Here is a 25,697-nt window from a genome sequence, read left to right on the forward strand (position 1 = left end):
CCAGGTTGATCTCGAACTCCTGACCTCAGGTGATCTACCCGCCTTGGCCTCCCACAGTGCTGGGATTACAGGTGTGAGCCACTGCGCCCAGCCCCAAATGTTTCTTGAGCCGTGGACAATTACCTCACAGCCTGATGACCATTTCTGCGTGGAGGTCAGAGTGCAACCTGAGTCAAGCCTACCTCTCAACTTTTCTCTTCTCCTCGTTAAGGTAAGAAAAAGTTACACCGATAAGCTGAAGCTTCGCCACCTCCGAGACTGAACCAGCAGGATGACGCGAGGAAGAAAAAGCCTGGCTGTCACACCACCAGCCCTTCGGGAGCCAAAGCTACCACCCCTTTCATCACTCCAAGAACCGCAGCTGTGTAAAAGAGGATGAAGCAGAAAAGAAAAGAAAACAGCAACACACACGAGGGGATCTGGCAGTCAGAGAAGAATAAACAGAACCGTCAGAGCAGGCGCCTGATGAAATAGAGCCACCAGAGGAAATGTGACAACTTGGGATGATCGATAAACTTCCATCTCAGGGAAGAAACTGAAAAAACAGAGACTGAAGAATGTGACTGATCAAGAGATAGAAACCACAAGGGAAAAGGCAGGAGACTCAGAAGATAATGCAGGAGACTCAACAGCAAATCACAAAAATGTCAGAAGCAGGAGAGACAGTCATTAAACAAAAACCAAAAGACATTTCTCTGAAGACAGGCCTGAGGGTGCAGAAAGAAAGGCACCCCCAAGTTCTAGGTAGGGTTGAGGAACAAAAACTCATACCTAGGCATATTCTGGGAGAATCTCTCATCTCCAAGGCCAAGGGGAGGATCTTAAAAGCTTCCAACCAGAAAGAACAAGGGACTTCTCTCATCAACAAGAAAAGCCTGGGCTTCTCACCTGCAGCCCTGGGGCCTGGGAGGCTGTGGGAAGACGGCTACAGATGCCCGAGAGAAAAGGACTGCAACCCAAGAGGCTTGCCAGCAGCCAAGCTGCCGTCCACTCCAAAGTGAAAGGAAACAGTAGCGGCTGCGCAAAGATTTTGAGAACATGCCACACACACTCGAATGAATCAGACCCACACCCTCAAGATGGAGGGTGACAAGGAGGAGAAGAAGAGTGATGCACAGTGGACCCTGCAATCCACGTACTGTCCACCACCCTCCGTGTCGGACAGACGGCTCAGAGGAAAAATGTCACATAAAGCTAAGTGAGTGCTGCGAGAGGAATTCTGGTGACAGTCTGGAATAGAAAGTACTAGCTCCTGTCAGCAACATCTCAGAGTTCCCAGAAGAGACCAGAGGGGGCACATGAAAGCTTTTCAAAGCTCTCATCCTGGGGGGAAGGACAGGGAAAAGAGTGACGACAGATAGATTACGTATTTCTCATCTGATGGGGGAAAGGAGTGATGAAAGAAAACACCTCACAGGAAATAACAGGCTTCTAAATACCAGGACAGAGAAAGTAGCAATCACAAATTGGACCAGGCCAGGCGTGGTGGCTCACTCCCATAATCCCAGCACTTTGGGGGGCCAAGACGGGTGGATCACTTCAGGTCGAGTTCGAGACCAGCCTGGTCAACACAGTGAAACCCCGTCTCTACTAAAAATACAAAAAATTAGCTGGGCGTGGTGGCGCACACCTGTACTCCCGGCTACTCGGGAGGCTGAGGCAGGAGAATCACTTGAACCCAAGAGGTGGAGGTTGCAGTGAGCCGAGATTGTGCCACTGCACTCCAGCCTGGCAACAGAGCAAGACGCCATCTCAAAACACAAAAACAAAAACAAACTGGATCAGAGTGGCAGAACTTCCCATTGAACCAGGAAACAAAGAGCAACACGCTCGCATCAGCATTAGTAAGGAAAGGAAAAGAGACAGCCATGTAAAATCTTTAAAAACGAAATGAACAAAATCAAGTTTTGCAGCTGTTAACATTAAGTCAGCATGAACTGAAGGCTCCAATGATAAGACGGGCTCTGAACTTTAGGCATTTAAAAAGAAAACACAAAACCCAGCAACAGGCTGTTTACCAAAAACCACTTAAAACTAACTCAAAAAGAAAGGTTTCTAAAGCCCAAGAGAGGGGCAAAATGATAGCAGGGAAATGAGAAAGGGAGAAGGCAAAAAGAAAGAAGGGTGGGATTATTAATCTTGGACAAAGTAGAATTTCAGGTTGAAAACATTAAACAGGATAAAGAGCCACATTATAATGATAAAAAGCACAATTTAGAAAAGAGATCTAACAGTCATAAACCCGTAGACACCTAGAAACAAAGGAGCTAACAAGATAAAGCAAAAATTATTAAAATGCAAGGATTACTTGATGAAAGATACAGCTAGACTGGGCACGGTAGCTCACGCCTGTAATTCCAGCACTTTGGGAGGTGGAGGCAGGTGGATCACCTGAGGTCAAGAGTTCGAAACCAGCCTGGCCAACATGGTGAAATCCCATCTCTACTAAAAACACAGGAAAAAAAAAAAAATTAGCCAGGTGTGGTGGCAGCCACCTGTAATCCCAGTTACAGCTGAGGTAGGAGAATCACTTGAACCCGGAAGGCAGAGGTTGCACTGAGCCAAGATCATGCCACTGCACTCCAGACTGGGCAACAAGAGCAAAATTCCATCTCAAAAAAAACAAAAGAAAGAAAAAAAAGATACAGCTATACAGGAAGGTTTCAATATATCTCCTTCCTGCCAGGAGTCCCAGAGAAGGTACATTTAAAGACATAGGAGACTTGTATAAACAATCAGCTCACCTAATAGTTATGATATAAAGCTCACATCCCTCAAATAAACAATATACATTAGTTTATACATGCACAGAGCTTTACAAAACAGTAATCATGAACTTGACCACAAAAAGAGAATAATGTGTGACCTCATGGTGCAATCGTAGCATGCCTGACTCCAAAAAGGGAATAATTTTTGAAAACCACATTCTTGGATCACCCCCAAAAATCAAATAAAGCTGACCAAAACAATCTGAAATAGTTAAAACTTCCAGATAACCTCTAGATCAAAGAAGAAATCAAAACTGAAATGAAATACTCTCTGGAGAGTGTTAAAAAAGAGAGAAACAAAACCTGTGATGCCCAACAAAAGCCATAAAGGAAATTTATCATCAGAAGCACCCGGACGGAGAAGCTATGGAAGCTTAACTTTCGGGACCCTTTGTTACCAGGGGGCCTCTGAGAAGGACTCCTAGCCATTTTTTTTTTTAAATATGGTCATGATTGTATAAAAATTGCAAAAGTAAGATGTTTTTACATTCTTTTTCTTATAGGACATTCCCCCACATCCACCTCAATTATATAAGTTGCAGTCTCCAAAAAACTTGGATCATTTTGGTTTAAGATGCCTTCGGTATTACGATATTCATGACCAGGGCTACCAGAAAAGTGGCATTCTCAGGCTGTCAGTATTTCTCTACAGAGAGCTGCTGGCATTTTGCAGGGGTGATTTTTATACTGAGTGGGACTGCCTCTGGGCATTGCAAGACACTTAGTATCCTTGCCGACACCTGCCCCCCCACCACCCCCCCGCCGGGGACTAAATGCCAGTAGTCACCTCTGCAAATTTTGATAGTCAATAAAACTTTTTCCCACATATTTGCAAACTCAGGAGGGCAGGAAGAAGTCATACCAACCAGTATTTGAAAACTGATACGCTAGATTTTCATCTCGCCCAGGTTTAGTAATAACAAAAACAAACAAACAAACAAACAAACAAAACACTGGATTTTTCTTTTTCTTTTTTCTTTTTTGAGATGGAGTCTCATTCTGTCACCCAGGCTGGAGTGCAGTGGTGCAATCTTGGCTCATTGCAACCTTCCCCTTACAGGTTTAAGCGATTCTCCTGCCTCAGCCTCCCAAGTAGCTGAGATTACAGGCATGCGCCAGCATGCCCAGCTAATTTTTGGTTTTTAATAGAGACGGGGTTTCACTACATTGGCCAGGCTGGTAAGAAACTCCTGACCTCAAGTGATCCACCTGCCTTGGCCTCCCAATCTTTCTTTTCTTTTTTTTTGAGACAGGGTCTCACTGTGTCACCCAGGCTGGAGCACAGTGGGGTGATCTCGGCTCATTGCAACTTTTACTTCCTGGGCTCAAGTGATTCTCCAGTCTCTGCCCCCTGAGTAGCTGGGATCACAGGCATGTGCCATCATGCCCAGCTAAGTTTTGTATTTTTAGTAGAGACAGGGTTTTGCCATGTTGGCCAGGCTGGTCTCAAACTTCTGGCCTCAAGTGATCCACCTGCCTCGGCCCCCCAAAGTGCTAGGATTACAGATGTGAGCCACCACCCCCAGCAATCACTGGATTTTTCAACCATCTCAGAAATTCCAAAACAGGTTTTAAAATCTGTCACCATTTTAGTCCAACCCCAAGAGGGAAAGCTCCCTGAGGAACCAAGGCGCAGTCTCTCTTCATGTGAAAGAGACTCTAATCTGGGATGTATGTCTAAAGAGCCTGAGAGCCAGGATCTAGCACCCAGAGAGAACAGGTCTATTTTCAGCCCCACCACTTTCAAGGGTGAGCTTCATGACCAGGTGTATGTGACTGGTTGCTTCACACTGAGGCTCAGATTTCCCCTGGGTAGGGCAATAAGGTCACCTCTCCCAAGGGTTTTGGGGACTGAATTAGATAATGTGAGTAAAATGTCTGCAAGGGTCTGCAGGCCCGTGATCACCCCTCCCGCAGTCCTCTCAGGGGGCTCTGAGGGGTTTTTCTAGAGCTTTGCCTGACATCTGTCTGAATACCATGTAAAAAACTTGGACCATCCTTTGAAATTGCCTCCTCTTGGGACAGTGCCAAGCACATTTCTCCTTGGGAATGAAAAATGACCTGAGGTCCTTTGCCAGTAAACAGAGCTGGGACGAATTTTTGAGCCTACCATAGGCAGTGATGACAGGGATGAACCAGCTTGAGAAAGAACATCTTTTTTGTTGTAGACACTTTTTTTTTTAACACAGAATTTTGCTCTTGTTGCCTAGGCTGGAGTGCAATGGTGCGATCTCAGCTCACTGCAACCTCCACCTACTGGGTTCAAGCGATTCTCGTGCCACAGCCTCGTAAGTAGCTGCGATTATAGGCGTCAGCCACGTCACCCAGCCGTAGATACAATTTTAGATGTGCAATCATGAAAACGCAAGGGGAAAACAAATGTCCAGACAGGACAAGTCAAAACATACTGCATGAAATAGTGTACCTGCACAGAAACGTGTTCTAAGGAAATCAGACAACTCCAAGATGCACAGACACGCTGGGAGTGCCATGTCTACTCGTGAAATTCTGGCAACCCAAATGCCACACTCTGGGGAGTGAATTAACCGAACTCTGACACATAAATCACCATAAACCAGAGGTGTGGACTCAATGAGAATCTAAAACCACTTGTAGCTTTAAGATTCTATCATCGTCTCTATTCACTCATAAATACGTAACCAGAGCCTGGTACACACCTAGTACAGTAAGTATTTGGAGCATTATTGTTAGGCTCTTAATAACTGGGACTTGAAACAAAACAACGTCTAACGCAACCAATTTTCCCATAGACCAATTGACATAAACAATAGTTAAGCTCCTACAGCATAGTTCTGGTCCCAAAAGCATTGCCAAACTTCTACATAAAGACCAAATCACTTCTATTATTAAACATTGAAAGAAATGTGAGCTGTATATACATTTAAGAAAGAGTAGCAAGTAAGATAATTATTTGCCCACTTATTCCAGCTCAGGGTCATGAATGGCCAGAACCAGCCCTGGACAGGCCCCTCCCATTTGAGGGTGACTCACATTCACTCACACTGAGACAGTGCAGACAATCAGATTACCTAATGGTACCTAATCGTACTGGAGTACCCGGAGAAAACCTACACAGTCATGGGGAGAATGAGCAAACTGCATTCTCCAGCAGTTGCAGCTGGGAATCAATTACTTTTTCTCATCAACATTATAGTGAAATGACTGTTGAATGAAATGACATTATTTAAGGACCTGCTGTACTGTGTTGGGTACTTGGATACCAGGGTGACATAAAGTATAAAGAAATAAGCAGCTGATGAATACACACACACACACACACACACACACACACACAAATGCCCAAGCAATTCCACTCCTAGGCATATACCCAACAGAAATGCAGACATGTGGACACCAAGGGCATGAACAAAAATGTTTATAGTAGGACTACTGGTAATGGCTGCAAACCAGAAACAACTCCAAAACATAACCACAATATAAAATGTAAACTATGTAAACTATTGTTATAATGTAAGAACTGTTTTTTTAATTATTCTTTTTTTGAGAGGGAGTATTGCTCTGTCGCTCAGGCTGGAGTGCAGTGGCGCGATCTTGGCTCACTGCAAACTGTGCCTCCTGGATTCAAGTGATTCTCCTGCCTCAGCCTCCTGAGTAGCTGGGATTACAGGTGCCTGCCACCATGCCCAGCTAATTTTTCTATTTTAGTAGAGACAGGGTTTCACCATGTTGGTCAGTCTGGTCTCAAACTCCTGACCTCAAATGATCCACCTGCCTCTGCCTCCCAAAGTGCTGGGATTACAGGCATGAGCCACCACACTTGGCCCAATGTAAGAAATTTTAATAAGAGAAATGGTGAGATTCACCAAGTAGCAGACATTGCAGATAGCTTCACAGCAAAACTTACAAGGATTTTTGGAGAATCCATAAATAACTCAAATCTATAACAACCATAAATCTGTAACAACTCAGGGAGCTTCTCTTGATGACCAAGCCAGACTTCTCCAGGTCAGACCACGAGGCTAGCCTCTGCAACAGACTCCAGCCCATGGATGAACCTGCAGAAGAAAGGAGGTGGTTCTCCCATCTCACTCTGCACACCCTCTTCTCTAAACCAGTTTGCCTTTTTATTGACAATTGTCAACAGACAACAGTTTGTGTGCTCTCTCACTCTCATAAGTAAATTTCTGTGCAGAGAACTATGTTATCTCTAAGCTGTTTTTTATTTAAAACAGTAATGATTGAGAGTGATACAAAGGGGCAGTGTACTAGAACATTTTATTTTTTAATCTGGTACATGAAGATGTTCATTTATGAAAATTTATCAGATGTATACTTAATATACTTTAAGTATTAAAGGATGAATATACTTTACTAACATATACTTATATATATTTCATATATATAATTGTATGCAATATGTAAAGTATACTAATCACAAGTATATATAATATTTCTATATATGATAGTTCTATATATTTAACATTTCTATTAAGATGGTATTTTAAAAACTAACCTAAGACCTAACAAGAAATAAGGAACTCAAAAAATAATTTGAACATGTTACCACTTTCTGGCTGAAGGAGCATAAAGGCTAAATAAAGATCTCACACACACACACACACACACACACACACAGACAGACACAGAGACACATACAGACACACACATATACACAGAAAGACACACAGAGACACACAAACACACACACAGACATATACACAGAGACATACAGAGACACACACACAGAGACACACACAGACACAAACATACAGACACACACAGAGACACAGAGATACACACACACACAAAGACACACACACACATACAGTTCTTACACAGTTTTTTGTTTGTTTGTTTCTTTGTTTTTTTGATTCAAGGTCTCGCTCTGTCACCCAGTCTGGAGTGCAGTGGTATGCCCCCAGCTCACTGCAGCCCTAACTTCCCAAACTCAAGAGATCCTTCCACCTCACCCTCTTGAATAGCTGGGACAACAGGCACAGGCCACCCTGTCTGGCTAACTTTTTATAGAGATCAGGTCTCACTATGTTGCCCAGGCCAGTCTTGAACTCTTGGACTCAAGCGATCCTCCCACCTTGGCCTCCCAAATGTTGGGATTCCAGGTGTGATCCGACATGCTCGGGCTTGAGGACTTTGTTTCTGTGGTGATCCCCTTGTTCCCAGCACTGTCATCAACGTCTCCCTGTAGACCTGATCATCTGAATGCATCTCTACTATCTCCAACTTGTCAGCTCATCTTCCTTCAGTCACCCTGCCTGGTGGAGTGTGTACACACTGCCGCTTCCTCAACTCCAGCCTCTGGTCCACCTGCTGCAGGCGGGCATCCCTTCTCTCCAGCCATGGCAGATGCTCCTGGCAAGTCCCTGGTGGCCTTCCAGCTTGATGAAACCTACCCGTCCTCACCTTACTCAGCCTCTCAGCAGCATTCAGCACAGTTGGCTGCTTCCTTAAGATTCTCTTTTTTGCATCTGTCAACCACACTCACCTGGTTTTCTTCCCCTCACTGGCTGCTCCTTTTCAGTTCCTTTTTTGGCCTCTCCACCTTTGCTCAACCCTTAGATGTTGGAGGGCCCCCAGGTTTGGTCTCAGGCCTTCATTCTTTTCCATCTATACTATTTCCCCAGGAGAGCTCAGCCAGCACCATGACTTTCCATTTCATCTATATGCTGATGACTCTCAAATATTTCTCTCCACTCCCCAGTTATCATGTTGATGTGACGGCAACCCCTGGGCTGTGGACCAGTACTGATCTGTGGCCTGTCTGGGACCAGACCCCACAACAGGAAGTGAGTGGTGGGCAAGTGAGCAAAGCTCCATCTGCATTGAAAGCTGCTAATTACCGCCTGAGCTCCGCCTCCTATCAGATCAGCAGGGGCATTAGAATCTCATAAGAACACAAAGCCTATTGTGAACTGTGCATGCCAGGGATTTAGGTTGTGTGCTCCTTATGAAAATCTAATGCCTGATGATCTGAGGTGGAACAGTTTCATCCCGAAACCATCCTCATCCCGAGTCTGTACAAAAATTGTCCTCCATGAAACTGGTCCCTGGTGCCAAAAAAGTTGGGGACTGCTGTCTTACAGGATTCTTAAAATTACTATGTAAAAAGACATGGGAACTCATTCAGGGTGGTGGGAACAATATTAAGGGAAAAAATATTAGAGGAAGTTATAGAATATAGTCTCAAACCCTTTTGGAAGGCCTAAGGGTTTTTTCTATAGTTCTTTGCTGAAGGCAGCCAGAGTCTAGGAGCCAGAGAAATTAGGGTGCAAATACAAAGGAATGTGAGTAGTTTACCTAGCTAGCTTGTTTACTCATGTGGTCTTAAAACTAACCTTTGAGCCAGAATGGTCCTCTCAGAGGGAGGATGACCAGGGAGATTACCCTCTAATGGTATTTGCTTTGAGCATCTGAACCTGGCATATCTTTAATCTTTCTCTACAAATGTGTTGACTTAAAGCCTCTGTTATTAAATCTATGATGAATAAATGAGGAGAGGGCAAACTAGTCAGGGTCACATAGCTGCTATCTCTTTTTTTGAGTGGCTCACAGCCCCTCAGCACAGTTGATGACTGGAAATTTGTGTCTGAGTGCATTTATTCATCCATCACACAGCTGGGGTCTGTGGGACAGACCCCGGTAGGAAAAATTGACTTCCCTCCAAAATTGGCTGTTCCTACCCAACTTTCTCCCATCTCATGAACTGTGCAACTCCTTCCCCTCGTTATTTAGACCCTAAGCAAGGAGTTAACCTTGACTATTCTCTTTTCTTCACACCGCACACCCCACATCAGCAAATCTTAGCAGCTCTAGCTTCAAATACATCCAGTTTGACCATCTCTTACCTAACATGCTAGTTCAAGCCACCACTGTCTCCCACCTGGATATAACCATGTGAGTCTCCTGACTGGACTTCCTACATCCCCACTCTTCCCCCTGTGATGTATTCTCCAAACACTAGCCAGAGTGGACGCTCTAAAAACTATATATCAGATCAATCACTTCCCTGCTTAAAACTCTCCAGTAAGCTAAAAAAGTTGATCTTATGGAGGCAGGGAGTAGAATGATGGTTCCCAGAGGCTGGGATGGGGGGTGGATGGAGAGAGATGGGTTAATAGGTACAAATATACAGTTAGATAAAATAAGTTCTCATGTTTAATAGCACAGAAAGATGACTACAGTTAATGACAATATAGTGTCTATTTCAAAACAGCTAGAAGAGATTTGAAATGTTCCTGGCACAAAGAAATGACAAATATTTGAGGTGATGAATATTCTAAATACTCTAGTTTGACCATTACACATTGTATGCATGTATCAAAATATCACATGTACCCTGTATATATGTACAATTATATGTCAATTTTTAAAAAATAATGATTTAAAGCAGAAGCATTAAAAATAAATAAATAAACATTTTAAAAACACCTCTCCACTTGCTATCCACTACACTTAGAATAGAGCCCAAACTTTACACCTCAAGCTCAGGAAGGTAGGTTCCAATATGGCCCCTGTCCACTTCTGCTCTCTCTGCTCCTGGGTGTCTCTGCTCCAGCCACAGCTCTGGTTTCTTCTGCCCTTCACATATCCCACGCCCACTGCCCACCTTCACCCTGGATGGCTCCTCTCCTGGAACACACCCCTAGCTCCACACAAGTCACTCTCTCTCACTCAGGGTTCTGCTCAGTGTCACCCCCAGAAAGCTGTTCCCCACTAGCCCTATCTACCGGGCCCTGTGTACCTTCCCTCCCCCACCCTCGGCCTCAATGCCCTCTTCTCTGATTCTCTTTGTCATTCTCCCTTCTTTAAGTACCAGGTTCCCACGTTTACTTGTTTATGACAGCAAGCTACACGGGGGCAGAGAAAAGGCACCTGTGGCTGGAGAGTAGAGGATGGGGAGAAGCGGGCAAGGGCAGGTCATAGAAGAGTCCATTTAAGAGACCAACAAACCTCTCGAAATAACGAACTCCTTCTATTCAAGGCTATGATGTGATAGCTCTTTCAATGCAGAGCAGTCACCACGGACATTACAGAAATTTAAAATAAACCAAGCAATTTAACCAACATACCCTTTTCCTGGTTGCAGAGGCTGTTGGTGAAGATGGGAGGGTCAGGAACCTGGGGCAGGGAGGGGCAGGGGGCAGAGCTCCAGGACAGCAGGCTTCCCCTCGTGCTGCCAGTGTTGCTCCCGAGACGCAGGAGCCAGTGATCAGACAGGGAGGAGCTGGTGGAGCCTGTGGAGGAAGCACAGAGAGGGAGGCTGCACCCAACCCCAGCCCTTCAGAGTCCTAGGGGAGCATCTCACAGCCAGATCCCCATTTTGGCCCCATCCTTCAGCCCTGGAATGCAAAACCAGAGCAGAACTGCAGAAACCAGTCAATGACCAGAGGGGAAACCTGTGGGGGTTGGGTACCCATGTGACTAAGCTTAAAAGTTTAGGGAGAGGCATTTGGGCACAAAAAGGCAAGTATGGGCCAGGTGCAGTGGCTCCCGCCTATAATCCCAGCCCGTGGGGAGGCTGAGGCGAGCAGATAACCTGAGGTCAGGAGTTCAAAACCAGCCTGGTCAACATGGTGAAACCCCGTCTCTACTAAAAATATGAAAAATTAGCCAGGCGTGGTGGCAGGCACCTGTAATCGGGAGGCTGAGGCAGGATAATCACTTGAACCTGAGAGGTAGAGGCTGCAGTGAGCCGAGATCATACCATTGCCCTGCAGCCTGGGCAACAAGAGCAAAACTCTGTCTCAAAAAATAAAAAACAAAGAAAAGTATGTTGACAAGCAGTGAAATGCTTTCCGTGAAATTATTTGTTACCAGCTTTGGCATCCTAAATATGTTTTTTGTTTGTTTCTTTTTCCAGAGCCAAAGGTCAGGAAAGGCTACTCACAGCTGTAGCCAGAGCCAGAGTAACAGTATTTTATTACCAGCACTAGGTCCCCAGGACGCACAGTTGAACAGGTCATAAGCCACGTTACAGAAGTGTATCCCAAGTTTAGGGAAATCAAATCTTTTACAATGGGCATTAAGGATGCCTACCCTTTGCTCCATAGGGAGACATTACTTTTATTATACTGGACAGTTAAGAAAACCTTCCTTTCTCTAACACGACAGGTTTTTAATTCTTCTTTCAATATCTCCTTCTATAAATGGAAGCCAGACTTGCATTAGGATTGATTTAGACCTGCTGAGGACTCTTGGATTTATTCGGCCGTTTTCTGATAACTGTTAGGAGAAAATCGGTTTTTTTTTGTTTGTTTGTTTGTTTGTTTTTAACGATCTCTTGTCCCAAAGATAAGGACGGCTGGTTTGCAGCATCAAACAAACCACACAAAAGGGTCAGCTTTGGCACTTTCTTTCTCCAGACTTCTAAGCAAGTTTGAGGCTAATAAATGAATTGCTGGAGTGCAGCAGTGTGTAAACAGCTACATTTCCTGGAAAGGACCTGCATCCTTTATAACTGTCCTCCCTTTCTAATAGGACTGACATCAGTTCATACTGCACACATCTAATAAAACCTAGTGTGATATGAGTCAGACCAGGAATATGGAATTCCATCCTGCCAAGCATCAACTGCCTTGAATACAAATAATTATTCTTTTCCCCTTTCCTGAATTATAATATACCCATCCCATATCCTGACAAATGAGCAATGAGCCTGTGGCGCTCAGGTTTCCATAGCAGCAGCAGGGCTTACTCCTCCTTGATGTTTAACTGAGCATCTTCCCTTTCCCTTTGTTCTTTTGAGACGGAGTCTCGCACTGTCGCCAGGCTGGAGTGCAGTGGTGCAATCTCAGCTCACTGCAACCTCCTCCTCCCAGGTTCAAGCGATTCTCCTGCCTCATCCTCCTGAGTAGTTGGGACTAGAGATAACCGCCAACACGCCAGGCTAACTTTCTGTATTTCAGTAGAGACGGGGTTTCACCATGTTGGCCAGGATGGTCTCGATCTCCTGACCTTGTGATCCACCCGCCTCGGCCTCCCAAAGTGCTGGGATTACAGGCATGAGCCAGTGCACCCGGCCTCATCTTCTCAGTTCTTAAAAGTGACTCCCCAAACCCTCCTCCTATAATGAGCAGCAGCACCTACCTCTCATGGAGCTGCTGGCTGACCAGGGAGGGATGCTGTTCCGCTTCTGATAGAAGAGAATGTAAGCCCCTCTGGTGTTGATCTCATCTTCTGGAAGCGGTTCCACCGTGCTGTCATCGTAACTGTACCACTGGCCATCCAGAGAGTTCCGGCAGTAGGCTGCAAAGGTCCCCACCCCAAGTCTCAGTTATTGGAACCCCAAAAGGCAGGAAGACACTTCCCACTGGCATGGCTGAAAAAGTGACATGTTTAAACCAGTATGAGAAAACAACAGTCCATTTTTGGCCAGAAATGAATTTTTTTGGAATCAGACAAGATCAATAAGTTATACCCTCTTACTGATAAAGAGCTCTGTTATTATTTTCATTTTATTTATTTATTTATTTTTGAGACGGAGTTTCTCTCTTTTGCCCAGGCTGGAGTGAAGTGGCATGATCTCGGCTCACTGCTACCTCCGCCCTCCGGGTTCAAGCGATTCTCCTGCCTCAGCCTCCTGACCTCGTGATCTACCCGCCTCGGCCCCCCAAAGTGCTGGGATTACAGGCACCCGCCACCACACCTGGCTAATCTTGTATTTTTAGTAGAGACAGGGTTTTACCATGTTGGCCAGGCTGGTCTCAAACTCCTGACCTCAGGTGATCCACCCACCTTGGCCTCCCAAAGAACTAGGATTACAGGCATGAGCCACTGTGCCCAGCCAAGAGTGCTGTTATTTTAAGTTGAATATTCTAGCCCTTCCTCAGGCAAAATCTCTAATAAAAGGGAGCTCCCAAGTTAGGCAGCCATACAATAATGTCTGTTCACCCCATTTCTTCTCAGAAGCTTCAAAATGCACATCTCTGATTAAGTATGCAATAAAAGTGAAAATGAGAATCACAACTGGGATTATGGCAACCTCTTTTCCTACCTAGGAACTGGTCAAACGTCTAAGGAAAGTTCATAAATATTCTCACCACTTCTCAAACAACTATAAAATATCCTTTTCCTTGCCCTCTACTTCTCCGTCAATGGCAGCATAACCCAGTAATCTGGAGGTTTGCAAACTTTTCCCCTAAGGGACCACATGACAATTATTTAGGCTTTGCAGGTCACATATGGCCACATATGTTCTCTGTCGCATATTCTGCTTGTCTTTCTCCTACCTGTGAAACCGCAAAAAACATTTTTAACCCAGAGACTATTAATAAAAACGATAACAACAACAACAACAACAACAACAACGACAAAGCAGGCCCTAGATTGGATCCAGCTCTGGGCCGCAGTTTGCTGACCTCCGCGCTAATCCAAGCCAGCCACCTAGAAGCTCATCTTTGCTCTTGCTTTTCCCTTCCACCCCACACCTAGTCCAAAGGCCAGACCTACTGGTGCTGCTTCCCAAATATGTCTCGAATATCTTGATTGTCAACGGCAATATCTCAGCCAATGGTGTCTCTCGCTAGAGCCCGTGAAACCTCCTCCTAACTGGAATGCCAACTTCCAATCTTGTTCCCTTCTCCGTAGAACAGAGCAAGTAGTTTGATTTGTACACTAGATTACGTCTTCACTCCTCTGCTTAAACAAAACCTTTAAATGGGCCGGGCGCAGTGGCTCACACCTGTAATCCCAGCATTTTGGGAGGCCGAGTTGGGCAGATCATGAGGTCAGGAAATCGAGACCATCCTGGCCAACATGGTGAAACCCCGTCTCTACTAAAATATAAAAAATTAGCCAGGCGTGGTGGCGTGCACCTGAAGTCCCAGCTACTCAGGAGGCTGAGGCAAGGGAATCACTTGAACTGGGGAGGTAGAGGTTGCAGTGAGCCAAGATGACAGCACTGCATTCCAGCCTGGCGACAGAGCAAGACCCCATCTCAAAAAAACAAAAAAAAATCTTTAAATGATATATCACCCATTTGGGAAAAATGCAAACTCCCATCCATGGCCTCAAGTGTTCTGTCCACTTCTCCAGCCCTTCGTCACTCACCCCTGACCTGCTGCACTTCACACAGGCTCTCATCATGTCTTAAATACACCAAATGCTTTCTGCCCCAGGGCATTTGCACATGCTAGGAGCTCTGCTCATAATGCAATTCCTCCCATTAGTCACATAGTTAGTTCTATCTCATCCTCAGCTCTGAGCCTGCATGTGACATTTTCAGAAAGGCCTTGTCTATCACAGACACAATCAATCAATCAGTCAGTCAATCATTCACTACCTTCAGAATGTCAGGTAGTGAAAGTGCTAAAATGGTAAGCACCTTCTCATTGTCTGTCTCCAAAGTGAGACTGAAGTCCCATGAGGGCAGGCCTCGTATTTGTCTTGTTTATCACTGAAGCTCCAGCACCTAGTGCAGGGTCTCACATAGAATGGGTACGTCACAGATATTTGTGCAATAAATTAATGACCAGAGATCCTGGATTTCTATATAGTTCGGTGTCTTCCAAACTGCCAGCCATCGGCCCATCAGGGCACTGGTAATCATTGCACTTAAAAAATAAATAAATAGTAAAATATTTTAACAATTAAATAATATCTTATTCTGGAACAGAATGGACCAAGGTATATCACATATAGTAAATGTAATTATCTTCTCATGAAATTCTGTTTAGCCTGAATTCATGTATGTACACATAAACACACATATGCACATATGTAAATGGATATGCACACAGGTCATGATGGAACCCAGTATCTCCTTTAGCCATTTAGTCAAGTGCCTCATCCTAAGATTTTATTTTATTTAACATCTTTTAAGTTTATTTTGATATGCAAAATGGCAAAAAAAAAAATCTACTAAAAACAAAAAATACATCTATGGTACGATAACAATTAGGTAAAAGTAGATGGTAGCTTAAAAGCTACCAATTGTTGGGGCCTACAGTATGAGAAGCATCTTACATATGTTAGTTCTAGTCATAAAAATTCCTGGAAGTCAGGTGTCCTCATTCCCGCATTGCATGATGACTGCCTGGTACCAACACAGTCATGGACGTACGTGTCAGGAGGACTCCATTTCTCCTGGAAGCTTTCAGGGAAAATCTGTTTCCTTGCCTTCTCCTGCCTCTTGAAGCCACCCACAGTCCTGGCTCCTTCCATCTTCAAAGCCAACAGTGACGAGTTGAGGTTGAGTTCTTCTCACTTGGCATCAATTTCTGACTCTTCTACCTCCCTCTTCCACACTTAAAGGGCTCTGTGATTCTATTTGGACCTCCTGGGCCATCCAGGGCCATCTCTGTATCTTAAGATCAGCAGATTAGCCACCTTGACTCTCCTTGGTCACGTAACATCACATCATCACGAGTTCTTAGGATTAGGATCGTGACGTATGTGGAAGAGCATTATTCTGCCTACCACAGAGGGCAAAAGTTCACACACACAAAACAACACGATGCACAAACTTGTTCACAGGAGAATTATAATAAAAATTTGGCAATAACCTAAATGTCCATGAATCGGGGATGGGTGAAATAAACGGTGGATCACACATACCATGAAACACCAAGCAAACGGGAGAAAAAAAGAAAGAATGCTGTAGATCTCTATGTTCCAATATAGAAAGACTCTCAGATAGATTAGCAAGCGCCAAAAGCCAGGTATAGGACTATGAACACAGTATTTACCTTTGTGTTTGAAAGGGAGCAGAGGGGGTGAAGTTTGGGAATATCTCTGCATGTCTGCTTGTGTCTGCACACAGAGGCTCTGGAGGGCTCCACAGAAAAGGGACTGGAGTGAATGGACGGGAAAAGTGGGTAGGGGCAAGGCTCTTCTGTGTGTACTTTTTTAAACATCACAGGAATGTATGATCTACCCAAAAATTAAATTTAGCCTTCTGCATCTGCAGACCCTGGGGGTTCCCCACCCTCTGGGGATGTCAGGTCTCATCGCTATCATCGCTACTTTGCCATCCCATTCCCCTTAATAAAATGGTTTGACCCCCACTTCCACCCAAAAACTTAAATTGAAAAATGAACACAAAGAAGCTGGGCATGGTGGTTCACACCTGTAATCCCAGCACTTTGGGAGGCTGAGGTGGGAGGATCACTTGAGGTCAGGAGTTTGAGACCAGCCTGGCCAACATGGTGAAACCTTGTCTCTATTAAAAATACAAACATTAGCCTGGTGTGGTGGCTGGCGCCTATAATCCCAGCTACTCAGGAGGCTGAGCCAGGAGAATCACTTGAACCCGGGAGGCAGAGATTACAGTGAGCCGAGATCACACTACTGCACTCTAGCCTGGGTGACTCCATCTCAAAAAATAAAAATAAATAAAAAAAATAAAGATATTTCCCAGACCTGAAGATCACATGTCTGCAGACACACAGGTCCCCTGAATGCCCAACATAAGCAATGAAAAAGACCCACAGGTAAGCACACTCCATGAAATCCCAGAGCACCTGTGAAAAAGAACCTGAAAGCTTCCAGAGAGAAAAATATATCTAGACAAAGGAATAGAAATAAACTGGCCCGACCCATTCTCAACAGCAAAACCCCACTCCAGACCCATTCCACATGGAACAACATTGTTGATTTTATTTTTTTAATTTTTTGAGACAGAGTTTTGCTCTGATGCCCAGGCAACCTCCACCTCCCAGGTTCAAGAGATTCTCCTGCCTGAGCCTCGTCAGTAGCTGGGACTACAGGCGCACTCCACCACACCCGGCTAATTTTTGTATTTGTATTTTTAGTAGAGATGGGGTTTCACCATGTTGGTCACGATGGTCTCGATCTCCTTACCTCGTGATCTGCCTGCCTCAGTTTCCCAAAGTACTGGGATTACAGGCATGAGCCACTGCACCCAGCCAACATTGTCGATTTTCAATCAAGAACTTTATGTGCCACCAGGCTATCAATCAGGTGTGGGAATAAAGACACTTTCTGACATGTAAGCACTCCACAGGTCAAGCTCCCATCACCCTTTCCTAGGAAGCCACTGAGGGTGTGCTTCACCTAATGAGGGAGTTGACCCTCATCTACAACACCCTATGTGGCTTGGGGACTTGTTCATATCACGAGTCACTCATCTTGGCAGGGCAGAAGCTACTGGCCCAGTAGCCAGAGTGCCCAGGTTTGAAGCCCTGGCTGTGTCATTGAACGGGCAGTGCAGATTGTCTTGAGGGAAAAGATGGTGTATGTTGGTACGAATGAGAGCAAATGGCCCAGGTCTTACCCAGGGATGTGCTGGCTGCAGACAGTGCCCGGCCTCCCCGTCGCCAGTCCTCTCCTCCCCTTGGACTCCTCTGCCTTTGATTCTAGTATTAAGCAGGCTCTTTCCTGGCAGGTGGTGGCACAGTGTGTGTGCAAACAGGGACCCAGGAGATCTCTGGAAGGGGAACCTCCCAGGAGCTGTGTCCCTTCTGCTGCCAAATCGCCGCCCCCAAATTGGGCGTTCTACTCCTTGATGGTCACCCCAGGAGGGGTCTGGATCTTTCTTTTGATAAGGCAGGGTTCACACTGCATGCACATGCCAACACTTCTCACTCCTGTACTACTTCTGACTCCCCGCTGGGATTTTACATCACTGCCCTTAATTTATGTTGGGGCCACCCTGTGAGTTTATGGATGGGGAGGCAGCACGTTCAGCCCGGGAAATGACAAGACCCAGGTTCCAGCTGTCCTTATTTTATCACTCATATGTGTACAGGGACTCATTCAGCCATAAAAAAAAAAAACCTGAGTAACAGAGATGCCTCCCAAGATATATACGGGTGTCAAGGGATTCCTGCTGAGCTATTTTTGGCCCAGAGAAGTGAGACAGGGGAAGTGGCTAGACAAAATGGTCCCAATAGTTATAAAGGTGGCAAGCCCTCATCTGGAGCAGGGCAGCTGTGGAAAAACAGGCTGGCACCGCACAGCAGCATGAGGTCACCACCGTGAGCAGCTTTGGTGGCCCCCATAACCCTCACTGTGACCAGCCCAGGCTGGCCCAGCGTAACCCCACCATCCAAAGCATCTCTGTCCACTCAGGTGGTCCCTAGCCTGTTACTGCATCCTCATTCCTCTTTCTCCAGAGAGGTCTGTTCCCTCCATCCTCTGAGGGCGGACATGATGCCCTAAACCCCTTAGACTCCTAAGGCTCACCCAGAAGGGCCCCCACACTATCTGCACGGTGGAGACACTCAACTGCTGCAGCTACCAATAGGCCTCCGGCTGTCACTGAGGTGTCCTGGTGAGAGACAAGCAAACGATGACATCATTGAGAAAAATGATCAGTCACGACACTCTCTGAATGCACCCAAAGGGATGATTATGAGCAATTGAGAGAATCGTCTGGCCGTTTGTTTCTGCCCTTCCCTTCATCTGCTGCTCTGAAGTTCCCCAGAGGAATAAACATGAAAAGTACCCCATAGAATAAGAGGATGCCAAATCTGATAAGTAAGATTCCTCGAGTTGAATTGCAGATGAGAATGAATGTCACTCTCCCAGTTCCAGTAATGACCCTCCCATATTTAATATGATTGAAAATTCGGGCAGTAACTAACCTCTGTTTGTTGGTTTATTTGTTTTGGGGACAGGGTCTCTCACTCTGTTGCCCAGGCTGGAGTACAGTGGTGTAATCATGGTTCACCACAGCCTCAGCCTCCTGGGCTCAAGAGATCCTCCCATCTCAGCTTCCTGAGTAGCTAAAACTACAGGTGTAAGCCACAATGTCTAGCTCATTCTTTCATTTTTTGTAAAGATGGAGTCTCGTTTTTTTGCCTAGGCTGGTCTCAAACTCCTGACTGCAAGTTATTCTTCTACCTCAGCCTCCCAAAGCACTGAGATTATAGGTATGAGCTACTGCATCAGGCCTAATTTTGTATATTCCAACCTCCAACCTAGCACAGGGCTGGCACCTCGTAGCCGATCAATAAATACTGGCCGGACTGAACAATGTCCTTTCTTAAAGTAAAGCTGATGCCCTCAGTATTACAGAGGTAGCCAAGTATGGTGATGAGGAGCATGGACTCCAGCCAGAGGGTCTGAGTTCAAATCCCAGTTCTGCCAATGCATGAGCTGTGTGTCAACTCTATCGCTGGGGCAAGATCCCCTCTGCTCCTGCACATGCCCTGGTATGTGGTGGGTGAGGGGTCAGGTCTCACTAAGTGCCCCAGGGAGCTCAGCATCCCAGCAGCACCTATTCTGGGGACATCTCGAGGCTGTGGCCACGGCTGCATGTGCAGAGAGGCAAGGCAAGGCTCACCTGTGTAATGCCCACCTTGCAGGTTGCCGTGGTGGTTGCAGACGGCGTACAGGTCGTACAGGAAGTCCAGCGGGTAAGTGGTGGGCAGGCAGCCCGGCTGCTTCCAGGAAGGCCAGGGGCCCAGCCCTGCGTCGGGGCTGGTGCTTCTCTGGGCCACGTGGGGAGCCATGTTGAGTCCAGAGAGCGGAAACTGCACCAGCGTGGAGAGCTTGTTTCTTCTCTCGCCAACCTGGCAGAACCTTTTCAGGTGGATGATGAGGATGTCCGGCAGCGTCCACAAACTCAGCTTCACCATCCCCTGCTGCAGGACTTGGCAGTGGGGACACTTCCAGGCATCGTCCTGGGCCAGCTGGAAAGGAAGCCACCCAGACTGTGAGACCCCCGTGGCACATGGCCAACCCACCAAAGTCAGCCAGCCCCCTTCCCGGCCGGGGCGTGGACCCCCAGGGCGGGACCTGCTCCTCCTTGGTGTAGAACTGAAAACATTCATCCAAGGTACAGCTGTGCTGCCGGTGTGCCTGCTGCTGCTGCCACACGCTGTCGGCATCCTGCGCCCGCTCCTCCTGGAGGTTCCCGAACAGGCTGCACGGAGAGGACACCCACGGCGTTCAGGACTTTCCCGCTCCAAGGCGGGTTCCGTCTATGTCTCTACTCACAGCAAACCCGCCAGAAGGTATTGGCCAGACGATGCTACCGTGCCCCGCCTATGGGTTCCTGGGGAGCTGCAGGCATCCTTCTGACTCAGCACTATATTTTACTGGAATTCTCTCTTCCCCGCCAGCTCCTACAGGGACCAGGTCCTTGGCTTATTCATCTTTGTTTTCCTCATCCTAGCACAGGGGCCGGTACCTAGTAGTTGATCAATAAATACTTGCCGGAGTGAACAGCGTCCTTTCCTAAAGTAAAACTGATGCCCTCTGCGTTACAGAGGTCGCCAAGGTGATGAGGAGCATGGACTCCAGCCAGAGGGTCTATGTTCAAATCCCAGCTCTGCCAACGTACGAGCTGTGTGCTCTCAAGCAATGGCTTAACCTCTCTGTGCCTCAGTTTCCACCTCTGAGAAATATGGATTACAGGAGTACCCACCCCAGACCACCCACACATAGGGTGTGATGAAGATTAAATAAATCCCATATACACACATAAAGTGTTCAGAGCAGTGACTGGCACGGGGTGAGTGGGCGGGTAACTGTCTGCTGTGACTGCGGTTATGACTCCTGGCATCACTCACCACCACCACTCCATCCCTGTCACTGTTATTTACATACAGAAAATTCTCACTCAGGCATCTCAGAGGAACAGAGTCCACTGGCTCAAGGATGTGTGCACCCTGCCTGCAGCCATGCTGGGGGACCCTGCGCCCAGGGAAATGTGGGCACACACAGGCCCTGTCTCAGCTCTGCAGGAGGCAAATTCCCCTGAACTTACCGCTCCTTGACAGAGCTATCCCACTCCACCGCCAGCTTGACATGTGGAGGGCCTCCTGGCCTCCTGAGATGCAAAGCCCTGAGAAGAGAACAAGGGAGCCCATCAGAAAACGTGGGGCTTCCTTCCTACAGCTTTTCAGGGCTCTGCCGTCTCCCCGCAACCCAGGGACTGATGTTCCAAACAGAAATACCCAAAACTGCCTGTATCCAAGGTCAGCTCTCCTTGGGGGCTGCTAAGTCTACAGGAGGCTCTATCTCAGACCTACCTCATAGTGTCCTCCCCTTACTCCCACGAGAGCTTGTGAGCTCTACAGATTTGGGGCTACTTTGAGGAAATAGATCAGCTGTTCCACTGCAGCCCCGGCTACCTTCTCAATGTCTATAGGGCACTTCCACTTGACCATCCTACACTAATATCCAATACTGATGAAGCCCAAAGAGAACTAACTTTACCCCCGAAGCAATGCAGAAGGAGCACCCTTAAGCCCACCTCCACAACCTAAGTCTTCTCCTTCCAAACCCTCCAGTGCATGGAATATCCCAGTGCCTGTCAACCTGTGGCTCTTTCCAACTACTTGGGCCCAGCCCATTTCAGACAAAGTGAGTCAGCCTCAAAACAGAAGAGACGGGAAGAGAGCAAAGTGGAGGACATGAGGTTTTATCCTGAAATCAATAGGAACAGACACAAGTGATGGCAACATCCACACCCAAAGGGGTGTTTCAAATGTGTTGCAAGAAAAGGAGCAGTGTCAGATGAGTCCCAAACTATCACTAAGATGATTTGATACAAGGTTTTGAGCCCATAGAAGGCACAAAGTCCTATGGCTGAGCACGGACAGGTCTGAGCTGGAGTTGTGGCACCTTCCTGCGTGTCTGGCAGAAGTTCTCCCAGCCTGGTGAGCCTTGATGGATTGGGACAAACACTGATTGCCCCCTCATTTTCCTGTAGACGGAGAGAAACATGCTGTGAGGATGTTGCTGCCTCCTCATCCTTACTCCTCCCAAAGGAGGAGAAGCGCCTTATCTGGTTGGTGGGATTATAGAAGATGGGATCTACCTGCTGTCATCAGCCCTACTTATGTCCTTCAAGCTAGCCGCCTGCCATTCTCCCCCATCCATGCCTTGCGTTTCCTGGAAGCAGTGCTGCCTTGCAGGTGGAAGACTGAAAGTATGTGACAAATATTCCATTCTGAGGAGACAAACTGGGGACCCTTAGACCTAAGCTTCTTTCTTTCGGCCCGCCAAGTTCTCCATTTCCACAACGAGGGAGACCTTTCACTGGGGGGGATCTGCCTTGGCAGGGGTCAGCAGGTGCATCATTTAATTCCCGGGGAACACATTTGAAAGTCCAAATTGGACTCACATCTAAGCTGCATCCTTAATTCAGTCTTATCAATAAACCTAAAATTTTCATCTATTTCTGCCTCAATCCACAGTCTAGTTTTCAACTGGAATTTAAACATGGGAGTGGAAAAGGAAAACCGGTACCTTCATGCTCCAAGTTTATTGTACGAAACTCCTCAGGTCACAGAAAGAAAGAGGTGGGCTGTAGCCCACCTTCCACCTTTACATGGAAATCAGATTGTCACTAGAGGGTGAGATTGTCTCCCCGACCACAGTTCTGATACAAACAGGAAAGAGGGCTTTATTCAATGTTTATGGAGTGAAGCTATCCCAAGAAATGTACATAACTAACAATCTCCACCCTGAGAGACTGATAGGCTAAGGGGAGGGGCACACAGAGAGATCATTCTAATGCACCCAGGCGTCTGGGGACTCAGAGGACACACACCCTAGACTTCTCTGGAGGACAGATGGGCAGGACTTGGCCAGAGGGAATGACTAAAACCTCAAAAGCAAATGCAACATAAGCAAACATTGAAAAATGGAACTTAGTTAAACTAAAGAGGTCGTCTGCACAGCAAAAGAAGCTATCAGCAGAATAAACAGGCAGCCTACAGAATGGGAGAAAATTTTTGCAAACTATGCATCTGACAAAAGACTAATATCCAGAATATATAGGGAACTTAAACAAGTCAACAAAAACAAATAACCCTATTAACAAGTGGGCAAAGAACATATTAAAAGTGGCCAAGAAACATATTAAAAACTGCTCAACATCACTCATCATCAGGGAAATGCAAATGAAAGCCACAATGAAATACCATCTCACATCAGTCAGATGGCTATTATTAAAAAGTCAAAAAATAACAGATATTGGCGAGGATGCAGAGAAAAGAGAATGCTTAGACACTATTGGTGGGAATGTAAATTAGTTCAACTCCTTTGGAAAAAAGTATGGTGATTTCTCAAAGAACTAAAAATAGAACTACTATTGAACTCAACAATTCCACTCCTGGGTATCTACCCAAAGGAAAATAAATCATTGTGTCAAAAAGACACCTGCACTCATACATTTGTCACAGCTCTAGTCATAATAGTAAGGCCATGGCATCAACCTGAGTATCCATCAATGGTGGATTGGATAAAGAAAATGTGGTACATATAAGACATAGAACACCACACAGAAAAAAAAAAAGAAAAGAAAAAGAAATCATTGCTTTTGTTTGTTTGTTTGTTTTTTTATAGAGATGGGGTTTCACCATATTGGCCAGGCTGGTCTTGAACTCCTGACCTCATGATCCGCCCGCCTCGGCCTCCCAAAGTGCTGGGATTACAGGCGTGAGCCACCGTGCCCAGCCAAAATCATGTTTTTTGCAGAAACATGAATGAAGATGGAGGCCATCAACCTCAGTGAATGAATGCAGAAACAGAAAATCAAGCACCACGTGTTCTCGCTTATAAGTGGGAGCTAACCATGGTACACATGGACATAAAGACAGGAACAATTAGACACTGAGCACTGCAAAACAGGGGAGGGAAAAGAGGGAGAGGGTTGAAAAACTACTTACTGAGTACTATGCTATTTCAGTGATGGATTCAATAGAAACCCAGCATTACATAATATACCCATGTAAAAACCTGCACTTGTACCCATGAACCTTAAAAAAAAAAGTATATAAGTGAGAAGACAACGTTCACCCAAGAAAGATAGAGCAATAAAAAATAAATAATAAAAGTTAAGACATTTTTATCTTTATTTTATTTTTTTGAGACTATAAGTCTGGCTTTGTAGCCCAGGCTGGAGTGCAATGGAACAACCTTGGCTCACTGCAAGCTCTGCCTCCGGGGTTCAAGTGATTCTCCTGCCTCAGCCTCCCGAGTAGCTGGAACTACAGGCGTGTGCCACCACGCCTGGCCAATTTTTTATTTTTAGTAGAGACAGGATTTCACCATGTTGGCCAGGCTGGTCCCAAACTTTTGGCCTCAAGTGATCCACTGTTTCGGCCTCCCAAAGTGCTGAGATTACAGGCATGAGCCACCACATCAGGCCCAAAAATTTAATGAACTTTTTTAAAAAGTCAGCCAGTGGAGGGGAAAGGGACATACACAGGTGAGGGCTCAGCAGTAGAGGGCAGAGTGTGTGTTGGAAAATCCCAGCACAGTGAGGTACAGGCCACATGGGAGAGAGAAGGCTTTGCAGGCCACCCTCACAAGGGTGGACTTTATCCTGTAGGCACTGGGAGGCCATCCAGTGGTTTATAACATGTAGGATACTGGATGGATTCAGGTAAGTCAAACAGGAGGCTGCCAGAGCAATCCAGATAAGATGTGATTGGCCGGGCATGGTAGCTCACACCTGTAATACCAGCACTTTGGGTATTTCAAAGTGCTCCGCCTTGGGAGGCCAAGGCAGGCAGATCACGAGGTCAGGAAATCAAGACCAACCTGTCTAACACGGTGAAACCCTGTCTCTACTAAAAATACAAAAATATTAGCTGGGCATGGTGGCACGCACCTGTAATCCCAGCTACTCAGGAGGGTGAGGCAGGAGAATCGCTTGAACTCAGGAGGTGGAGTTTGCAGTGAGCCAAGACTGAGCCGTTGCACTCCAGCCTGAGCGACAGATGAGACTCCGTCTCAAAAAAAAAAAAAGAAAGAAAGAAAAAATACATGATCAGGGCCTAAACAATGGTGTCAATGTGGAGAGGAGTGGAGAGAGCTGAGGAAGTGTCAGGATAGGGAAATGACAAGACCTGATAATGGGTTGAATGGAAGGAGAAAGCAGGAAGAAGGGATTGGGGTGATGCCAGGTTCCTAGCTTGAGTTCCTGAGTAGATGGTGGTGTCACCATTTAGACACAAAGATGGGAAATGGAAAGCTTTAAGAAAGAGTTCAGACTGGCAAGTGTTTAGT

The 25,697-nt window shown here is 46.1% G+C and overlaps 1 protein-coding gene across 2 annotated transcripts in view; it reads right to left on the bottom strand.

The window, feature by feature from the left end:
- The window catches only part of USP43 (ubiquitin specific peptidase 43), an 82,116-nt gene that overhangs the window by 4,514 nt on the left and 51,905 nt on the right, over positions 1-25,697 (bottom strand). The window contains exons 10-14 of one of the 2 annotated variants that reach the window (XM_064378313.1): positions 21,442-21,519; positions 20,469-20,595; positions 20,014-20,362; positions 12,855-13,013; positions 10,838-11,002 (exon numbers count right to left, since the gene is read on the bottom strand). In XM_064378313.1, the coding sequence (XP_064234383.1) occupies positions 10,838-11,002; positions 12,855-13,013; positions 20,014-20,362; positions 20,469-20,595; positions 21,442-21,519 (878 nt within the window). The remainder of the gene's footprint in view (positions 1-10,837; positions 11,003-12,854; positions 13,014-20,013; positions 20,363-20,468; positions 20,596-21,441; positions 21,520-25,697) is intronic. The other variant, XM_064378314.1, reaches the window with a different exon arrangement.

Source organism: Aotus nancymaae, unplaced genomic scaffold, assembly GCF_030222135.1.
Source record: "Aotus nancymaae isolate 86718 unplaced genomic scaffold, 86718_ANA_hifiasm-v0.15.2.pri h1tg000018l, whole genome shotgun sequence".
Taxonomy (NCBI): domain Eukaryota; kingdom Metazoa; phylum Chordata; class Mammalia; order Primates; family Aotidae; genus Aotus; species Aotus nancymaae.